Consider the following 9,481-nt stretch of genomic DNA (forward strand, 5'->3'; position numbering starts at 1 on the left):
TCAGGACCCTCCCCCTCCCAGGGGCAGGGGTGGGCAGGTTCTCACATCTAGATGTTCCAGGCCTGACAGCCCTGGTTCCCCCCCACCTTTTTTTTTTAAGATTTTATTTATTTATCATGAGACACACAGAGAGAGAGGCAGAGACACAGGCTGAGGGAGAAGCAGGCTCCGTGCAGGGAACCCGATGGGGACTCTATCCCGGGACTGATCCCCGGACTCCAGGATCAGGCCCCCCCGCAGAAGGTGGCGCTACACCGCTGCCCCCACCCCCGCCCCCGGGGGGCTGCCCATCCCCAGTTTTCCTAACCCTCCCCACCTCCATGCCTGCAAATGAATCCTCGCTCCGCACGACCCCCCTCCCCCCCCCCACCCCGCAGAGATACAACCCAACCCCTCCCTATGACATTGGCTCATTCATTCATTCCTTTATCCTCTCATTCATTCATTCGGCAAATCTCTATTGAACTCAGAATCTTGGGGAGATTTTATTAGAGGCCTTCCTGCACGCAGGACCAACGTGCCCTGTTTCTCCGAGGCTGGGGTCAGGGCGCGGGCACCTGCTGCCTGCAGCCCCCTAGGTGAGGAGCCCGGGCTCAGTCCTGCAGCTTGCTGGTGTACACCTCAGCCCTGTCCAGCGGTGGCCCCCGGTTTACAGACGTGTACACAGCCTCCGAGGTCCCCAGGGACCGGGGGACGGCCTCCTGCGTGATCTGGGAGTCGTGCGTCCTCGTTTCCTGGTCAGAGCTGCCCATGTCCCTGACCAAGCAGATGGAGAGGGCGAGGGTTAGGGGCGCAGAGAGCAACCCTAAACCCCTCCGGCTGGCCGGAGCCCTTCGCCCTAGACGCTGTTGTCACCCCAGGCGTGCACTCAGTAGACCAGTGTTGGCAGAGCACTCACTGTGCACCAAGCCCTGAGATGCGGGAGTGCAGGGGGCGGGGGGCACCGTTTGCAACTGGGTGAACAGTCTACAGATCTTAGCAGGAGCTGGACACGGTGGAGGCCGTGGTCCCAAATCCCCAAAGAGCTACGACTGTATGGGGAAACGGGCCACAGCAAAGAATGACCAGATGTAATGGACAAGTCTGGGTGGGAGCCCCCAGAAAGCTTCCTGGAGGAGGGGACCGTGCATAGCCTGCGGAGAGTGGGTGGAGAAAGGCATTCCAGGCATGTGAGAGGAAGGGCTGAGAGTGTCTGGGGCAAGTGGGCACTTGGGTGCAGCTGGCGGGGGCGGGGGACTGAGGAGGGCTCAGTGGAGGAGCCAGGCCCTCGGCAGGTAACAGGACCTTTGGTGCCAGATTAACCCATTGCCCAAAAGGAGGGAGGGACATGACCCTGTCCTGCCGGCTCCCAGGCCAGACAGACCAGACTCCTGGCGGCTAATCTTACCTATTGTTTGTGTTTTTATTGACTTAACCATGGGGGGGGGCACCTGATTTGCAAGTTCCCTGCCCCTGACTCCATCCCCCACCCCCCTCCAGCCCCCGTGGCTTTTTCCACCCGGCTAATTTCTGCATCCACTGAACTTCACCTACTCCGAGCTTTTCCATCTGCTCCCCCCACCCACACGGGACAGGCACCCCTCTCCATCTCCAAAGCCTCCCGGGGGGCTCCCTCCCTCTCGCTGAGAGGACTTGACAAGTCATAGGACTTTTACGAGTCATCTCAGTCCCGAAGAGACCTCGCTCCTGCTGCTCCTTCCTCCAGGAAGTCCACCCTGGTGGTCCCGGCAGGATTTCCTCAGCCTCCTCTGGATTCCCATGGCACCTGCTGGCGCCTCGCTTCAGCCCCGTGCCACCCGCCCAGGATTGGTGGATCGTGTGCACACCTGACTTCCCACCAGGCAGCCTGTTAGCTGCTCCAGACACCCACAGGGGACCTCCGGTCCTGATCCAAACGGACACACGTCAGGGCTGTCGGTAGCACCAGGAGCCCAGGCTCCGGTCCCAGCTGTTTTAACTGGCCATGTGACCCGGGGCCACCCTTCCCCTGTTCTGGCCTCAGTTTCCCCACGAGTCTAGCCAGGGGGTGGATTATGACAATGAACCCTAATACTTGTGGAGTATCCAGGTGCCGCCCTACAAACTCCGTGGGGATTATGCCGCTGACCCATCATGACTCCACAGGGAGGATAATGGTTTTTAGCCCCCCCCTTTCCCAGATGGGAACACTGAGGCATGGGAGACGTGTGGGAGCTGCGACCTGCCCACAAAGTCCCACTGCTGGGTCCCCCCCACCCAGCTGAACGACTCCACCGTGGACACCCCAGAACGCTGCTCCCCTCTCACCGGACCCCATCCCAGCCCAGGGTGGAAGGCGGCTCCCTTGCCTTCTCCCCCACCTCAGAAGACCCTGTGGGTGGAGTGCGCCCAGTGCCCCCAGTGCCCCCAGTCCGGGCCTCCAGCCGGCAGGTACTCACAAAAGGCTGAGGACAACGGCGCCGGCAAAGGCAACCAGCAGGAAGAAGGGCAGGGAGCCCAGGATGGACGTGATGACGATCATGCCCCCGCTCCGCCGGCCCGGCCACGTGTCGATCGCCGCATACGGGGTGGCTAACAGGACATGGGCCCACTTAGTCCCCAGACACGGCACCCCTCAGCCTTCTCCCAGGGACACACGCGCCCCCCCACCCGGCCGGGCAGCCACGGGTCTCGGGATGAAGTGGGACCCCGGTCAGTGTCTGTGTCCCCCCCGCGCAGCCCCGAGATGCAGTCCCCTTGCTTGCCCCTCCCTGGCGCGTCTCCTTTCTCCCTAATTGTCTTTCTGCGTAATTTTCAATTACAAACTAAACCCTTCTGGTGAAATGGAAGGGACGCAGATTATAAGCGATTCAGGACGGAACAAGGGCCCGGGCTAAGGGGCCAAGTGCACCTCAGCTTCCCCTCGGCTCTGGCCTGCGTCACCCTTTGGAACTACACGAACTCTTCATAGGTCCTCCTGCGAGCCAGCCGCTTCGCAGCCACTGTCCCTTGCACACCTGACAAGACCCCTGCTCTGTAGATCGCTCATCACAGCCAAGGGAGGCTGGGCTCCTGTTCAAGGGCACCCGGACCCCAGACCCAAGTCTACGGGGCTGGGTGGTCCCAGAGGGCACGCTGTCCCAAGCTGACCTCCTGCCCTGCCCAAGAAGAGCTGGGCCTAGCGCTTCTGTCTGCATTGCTCCAAGGAACCCTGAGGGGACGCAGAGCAAGGGCTTTTCTCCCCACTTCTCAGATGTGGAGACTGAGGTCCTTACGGGCTCACAGAGCGGTGAGATGCAGGGGCTGGGCTTGAACTCAGCACCCTCGGTCCCAGGGCAGGGAGACTCCGATGCACTGATGTGCCATGGGAAGGATGGGTGGGGGGCCACCCCAGCCACACCCCACCCTAGCCCTGTGACCTCAAGCAAGCTTTCTGAGCCACTGCAGGCCCTGGAAGCTTACCGAGGGGGTCGGGGGTCTGAGGAGGCTTTATGCTGAGCTGTCAAGTGTCAACTTGGGCACCAAGGTGTGGGGGCCGGGGCTCTAACGTTAGGGTCAGGTGCTGTCAAGATTACTCTGGGAAATCTCCTCCGCTGCCCCTCTGCTTCAGCAGACACGATTCTGTGTCTAAACCTCAGATGCATGTTGAGAACCCGGATGGAGGCTTGAGGAGGGACAGGGCAGGACCACAGGCTGCCGCCTGGGCCCCTGAGCTCCCTGGCCTTTAGGAGCCCTGCCGAGTTTCCAGAGAACAGGGTGGAGAGGTGGGCGGCACTCTGGCTGCCTCCCCTGCTCGCCCCCTGCACCAAGTCCTCGCCTCCGGACCCATCTGGAACCATCTGGAACCATCTGGAACCATCTGACGTGGCTGTGAGGTCTCCACAAAGGGGCAGGCTGGGATGGAAATGCGGGATAGACCCCCTGCCCCTTAGAGGCAAAAGCCTTGACTATGGTCCTGCCATCATGCCAGCCCATCCTTCCCCTGCCTCTGCCGACACCTGGCCCCAGGGGAGGGAGATGAGGGCAGGCAGGGGGGTCTCGGGTCAAACCACTTTAGGTTGCCTTTTCCTCATCAGCCCACTAGCCTGCCTGTGTCTGGGGGTACTTTGCTGAGCGATGGCCTGAGGGGGTGTCCCGCGTCCCCCTGAGGGTCGCCCCCCAGCCCAGCCCTGCCACTCACGCCGGTTGGTGCGGATGGGGTCGGACCACAGGGTCTGGTCCTGCACCAAGCCCGTGGACATATTGACAAGGACGTACTTGAACCTGCAAGAAGACAGAGAGAGGGGGACGTCTAAGCATCCTGTGCGCCCCGGCCAGAGGCAGGTGGAGGGATCAGGATGGGGTTGGGGGGGCAGAGGAGGTCCTTCTAGGAGATGGAAGTGTAGACGGCTACAAGGTGGGCTCCGGGCCACAGGACAGTGCTGGACTTGGCGTTGGGGCCCTTGCCCCCTACTCCTGCCCCTGGACTTTTTCCACAAAGCCTTCAGGGTCAGTGGCCCTCCTTGCAGCTCGCCCTCCGGGGCCCCCCTGTTTCTCTATTATCTACAGGATGAGTGTAGCATTTTGGCTGACCCATTTGTCCTCATGGATTTCGTGCCTTCCTCCCAGCCTGGTCCTTGGTATCACAAAAGGGACTTAAAAAACAAACAAAAGAAGGAATAATATTCATTCCCAACCCAACTGCCTTGAGACAGGACTACACATTTATATAGAAATTCCAATCCAGTGCCACTAACCATAATGAAAGATCAGCACAAAATTTCCAGATCCCACCTGAGGCCTCCTACACAGTCAGCTAAAAATGATGGATAGTCTGAGAACTAAAAAATTGACAGCCTCTTGTATGATGTTAAAAAAAAAAAAAAAAAAAGATGACCCTTAAAATCTCTACAACCTCCAGTGTTTTGCTTAACCTCCTATTTCTCTGGGTTTGAAGAGAATTCCAGAGGCCAGGATATGTGCCTCGAGTTCCCCAGGTAGGAGGCTCAGGGATGTAGGTGGAAGAGGGGAGGGGTTTCCCTCATTAAGAACAAGGTTGGAGGTAGGGGAGAGGACACCGAGGCTTCTGTCCGGCCCTGTGGCTGAGGCCGAAGGAGACGCCAGCCCTCTGATAGGATGGCAGGCAGGGTGGTCTGGGCCCCGAGCGCACCTAGCAGGTGCAGAGTCTCGGGCCTGGGCGCTTCCATGGTTACAGGAGTGGGGGTACCCAAGGCTCTGGCACAGGCGGGACCCCACGGCCATGGATCAGGGCTGAGCCCCCAGCTCCGCACGGAGAAGAAACAAGTGTGGAAAAGAATCAGGGACGTGCTGTGGTCGGGAGAGGGGGGCACAGAGGATATGTCAGAAGGAGGCAGGAAAAGGCAGAGGATGGGCTGGGGCTCTCGTTCATGTGGGGCCACTGCTTTTCAGGCGGGGACCCCTCCTCTCTCCAGACCAGCTAGTCCCTGTCGAATGAAGTGGATTGGGAAGGAGCTGCCACAGGTGATGAGCCGGGACCAGGTGCTGGATTTGCAGAGCTGGGTACAAAATGGAAATGCAGGCCCCTTGGTTAAAAAAAAAAAAAAAGAATTTCAAGGTGACAACAGCAGAGGATTAAGCCAAGCAGCCAAGCAGGTCCTTCTGAGCCCAGGGGTCCTGGCCTGGTCATACGGCCCTTCAGGAGACCAGGCACAAGACATGTGGCCTCGCACACCTCCCCCTCCTGGGCCTTCCTGAGTCGGGGCCAGGGCAGCGCTGCCTCTCGCACCCACCTGTACTCCGTGGCTGCTGACAGGGGCGCGTTGCAGAGACCCCCGAAGTTGGGGTCTGACAGGCAGGTCCCGTTGGCTCCCACCCTGACGAGGTACGCGTTCAGGATTTCCGAGGCCCGGGCCACGTCCCCCACGGCGTCCAAGCTGGGCAGGTCACTGCAGGGGATCAGGCCAAAGGCCACGGCCTTATAGGGGCCTGTCCTCCCTCCCTCTGTCTGCTGGACCGTGGAGCTCAGCGGGGCCATGGCACCGTCCTGCACCGAGGCGTTCCTGGAGCTGGCTGCAAGGGCAGGGGCAGGGGCAGGGGCAGGAGTCAGGCCACCCCAGCTCAAAGGTACTCACTCAGCCAGTCACCCAGCACTGCCGCACATCCTCTGGGGGTCCCAGCCGGGGGTGGGGTTCCTCAGGGGCTTCCTCAGGGGCACCCCTGACTTAGGGCAAGAGCACCCCCTCTTCCTACAGGCCTGTAAGATCTCACAGGTCCTCCTACTACAACAGACTTCTGTCATTCTCCCCTGAGACCACTGGATCGTCTTCTTCTTTTTTAAGATTTATTTATTTGTGGAGACAGAGCTTGAGCGAGTGTAGTGGCAAGGGGCAGAGGGAGAAAGTCTCCAGCAGATTCCGCGCTGAGCACAGAGCCCAACACGGGGCTCGATCTCACACCCCTGCGATCATGACCTGAGCTGAAACCAAGAGTCTGTTGCTCCCCCCACTGCGCCACCCAGGCGCCCCTAGATCTTCTCTTCTGTAAAATGAGAAGGGGGGTCATATGGTTCAGGGGGAATTGTGTGGAGGTGCACACACCTATGCTGGGTCCTAGGTCGCTTCCTGACTTGCTGGGTGACTTTGGACAATGCACTCTACCTCTCTGGATCCCTGTCTGTGAAATGGGAGAGAAACACCCCACTGTGTGCACGGATTGGGCACAGGCCTAGGTAACAGCTCTGAATGAGCTGCTGTAAAAGACTGGCTGCCAGGAACGTAAGAGGTGGTCCCTGGGAAGCCCAGGATTGCTCTGGTGACTGGGCAGGGGCTGGCCCAGAGCACGTGGGTCCCAGTGCATGGTTCCCCTCACCAACGCCAGTTGCGACCCACCGGGGGAAGCACGGGGAAGCGCTGGGGTCTGAGGGGCCACAGAGATCTGGGTTTGCTTCCCAGCCTGGGAGCTCCTAGGAGCCATCCCGTCTCCATGAGCCTAGGTCCCTCGCTCTGAGATGGGCATCAGCTCTGTGATGGGACAGTTGTCTTGCGGGCTGGTTGTCAACATTCGCTCCAAGGCATGTGAAGCCCTGAGCATGATGTACATGCTCAGTGACTGGCACTGTCTTTACTTCTCCACCTGCCCAACATCTCTCCAGGGCAAGCACGCAGCCCAGGGCTGGCACACGGCAGGCACTGGTGGCCGTTGGTGAGGTCCCCGGGGGTAGCTGAATGACAGAGCTAGAGCGTCCCCCGAGCTGCCCCCTCTCCTCCTCCCCGCAGACAGGCCAAAGCCCCCTTCAGCGCCACCCAAGGGAAGCAAACCCTCACCGAGGTTGACCAGGACATAGAGGTAGATCTCATAGGTGCCGTTGAGGGTCGCCGCACTGTCAAACATGCACAGAGGCTTTTCCAAGGCCACAGTAGTGAGGGTGGGGTTGTTGGTGGCAAAGGTCACGCTGGCCAGTTGGGGCTGGAGGTTCACACCTATAGGAGGCAGGGAGGACAGGCGCTGACCCCCGGTAGAACTGTCCACACCCATGGGCACACTCTGCCCCCCGCCCCAGTCTGCATACTATTATTGGGTGTGCCAGGCCCTGGGGCTCACCCTGCCTGCGGCCCATCTCAAGAATTTGTCTCAGACACAGGCGGCACCCCTGCCCCTACCAGCCGTCCCTCCAGAAACCAAGCAGTCTGGCCTAACGGCTGCCCTCTCTCCCCACACACAGACAGTTGCCAAGAACCCCACTGCCTCCCCAGGCATCTCTTCACCCAGTCAGCCCAGTCTGGGAATTCCACTCTCTTGACTTGGACCCCAGAAACAAGCCCCCCTCCCCCAGTCTTCTGCTCCCTAACAGGCACATCTGACCCTGTCGCTCTCCTGCTAGGCCCCTTCTGGGGCTCGCCCACTGCATTGGAAGGGCCTCCAGCGCAGTCCGGCTTCTCTGGAGAGGCATCATAGTCCAGAAGCTCTGGGCTCTGCCTCCCTGGGTGCCCAGGCTCACCCCAAAGCACGCCCCACCCCATCCCATGCTCCAGCCAGGCTGATGGACCCCGGTGGGGAGGTTCCCAGGATAGACCACACTGCCTCCCTCTTGAACTTGCCCAGCTGCCTCTTCCCCTGAAATGTCCCGGCACCTCCAGGGTCTAGTCCAGCCCCTTCTCTGCTCCCCCGCAGACCCTGTGTGTGTCACAGCGCCCATCCCAGGAATCTGATCCGTGAGCCCTGGAATCCCCCACCCAAGGGAGCTCATTAAACAGTGCTGTCTTTATTATTAATATCCGATGCCCAGGGCCTGCCCAGGGCTTGGCACAGAGGGAGTTCCCAGGGCTGCGCTCCATCCCTGCGCTCAGGACCGTGGGGCCGGCTGCCCGCCCTCCCGGGGCACGACCCGCTGTCCCTTCCCCGCTTACCCACGCCCAGCCGCAGGCCGCCGAGGGCCAGCAGGGCCCAGAGCGGGGGCATCGCCCTGAACAAGCCGCGGGAGCGCGGGCCGGCTGCGGGGCCCGGGGAGCCCAGCGCCTCTCGGCGTCCGCGCACTTGGCGGCCCGGCCTCCCTCGGCGCGCCCCGCCCCCCGGCCGCGCTGGCCAATCCCCGGGCTCCTCGCGGCCTATTTGCATACGCGCCGCCCCCGTCCACCCGCACCTGGCGGCCCGGCCTCCCTCGGCGCGCCCCGCCCCCCGGCCGCGCTGGCCAATCCCCGGGCTCCTCGCGGCCTATTTGCATACGCGCCGCCCCCGTCCCCCGGACCGCGAGGTGCCCCCGGAGGCTCACTCACACCTGTCGGACCTTCCCTCCATTCGACCCCGCGCGCCTTTACCGAAGCGCCTACTGTGTGCACAGGCTCAGGCGGCGCTTTCACAGCCTAATCAGACCTCGAGGGCGGCGGGGGGGCGAGACATCCCCTCTCTGGGCCGCCGGGTCCACACTGGGAAACCGGGCGCTAATTCCTACAGCTATTTATGGAGACCCTACTAAGTGCCAGGTGCTGGCTGGGCTCTGGTGGAGAGAGTTGCAACAGGTTCATCAGAGAAAGTGCTGTCATGGAAACCTTGAGGTCCCGGGCCTGGGAGCTATCTGGTTGCGCCAGGGTGACCCTTTGTTTTGTTGTTGTTGTTGTTTAAAGATTTTATTTATTTATTCATAAGAGACACACAGAGAGAGGCAGAGACGCAGGCAGAGGGAGAAGCAGGCTCTACACAGGGAGCCCGATATGGGACTCGATCCCAGGACCCTGGGATCACGCCTGGGCCAAAGGCAGGCGCTAAACTACTGAGCCACCCAGGCATCCTCGGGGTGACCCTTTGTGGTCACAGGTGCAAGGCCAGGGCTCCTCAGGGACTTCCGAAACGCCCAGATTGGAGGAGCACAGTCCTGCTGCCCAGCCTGGGCTATTTATTTCAAAAGGCCTGCTTCCCATGGAGCGTTTGAAAACAGTGCTGTGAGCTTCATCTGGTCTAGATGGTTCCTTCCAGAGTCAGGAATGGTAGTTTTCCGCAAGAGTATCTTAAATACTATATTTTACATTTAAGACATAAGTCAACAAGGATGGGAAAAAACTAGAATTAG

The 9,481-nt window shown here is 60.6% G+C and overlaps 1 protein-coding gene across 1 annotated transcript; it reads right to left on the reverse strand.

Annotated features, from left to right (window-relative positions):
- Window positions 1-460: 460 nt before the first annotated feature.
- UPK3A (uroplakin 3A) lies at window positions 461-8,456 on the reverse strand. Its single transcript, XM_077913196.1, has 6 exons — window positions 8,325-8,456; window positions 7,242-7,397; window positions 5,709-5,988; window positions 4,139-4,221; window positions 2,418-2,550; window positions 461-756 (listed from the first exon to the last, which is right to left on the reverse strand). The coding sequence occupies exons 1-6, from the start codon at window positions 8,374-8,376 to the stop codon at window positions 594-596; spliced, it is 867 nt and encodes a 288-aa protein (XP_077769322.1). The 5' UTR covers window positions 8,377-8,456; the 3' UTR covers window positions 461-593.
- Window positions 8,457-9,481: the final 1,025 nt, after the last annotated feature.

This window comes from Canis aureus, chromosome 11 (assembly GCF_053574225.1).
Source record: "Canis aureus isolate CA01 chromosome 11, VMU_Caureus_v.1.0, whole genome shotgun sequence".
In the NCBI taxonomy this organism is placed as follows: Eukaryota; Metazoa; Chordata; class Mammalia; order Carnivora; family Canidae; genus Canis; species Canis aureus.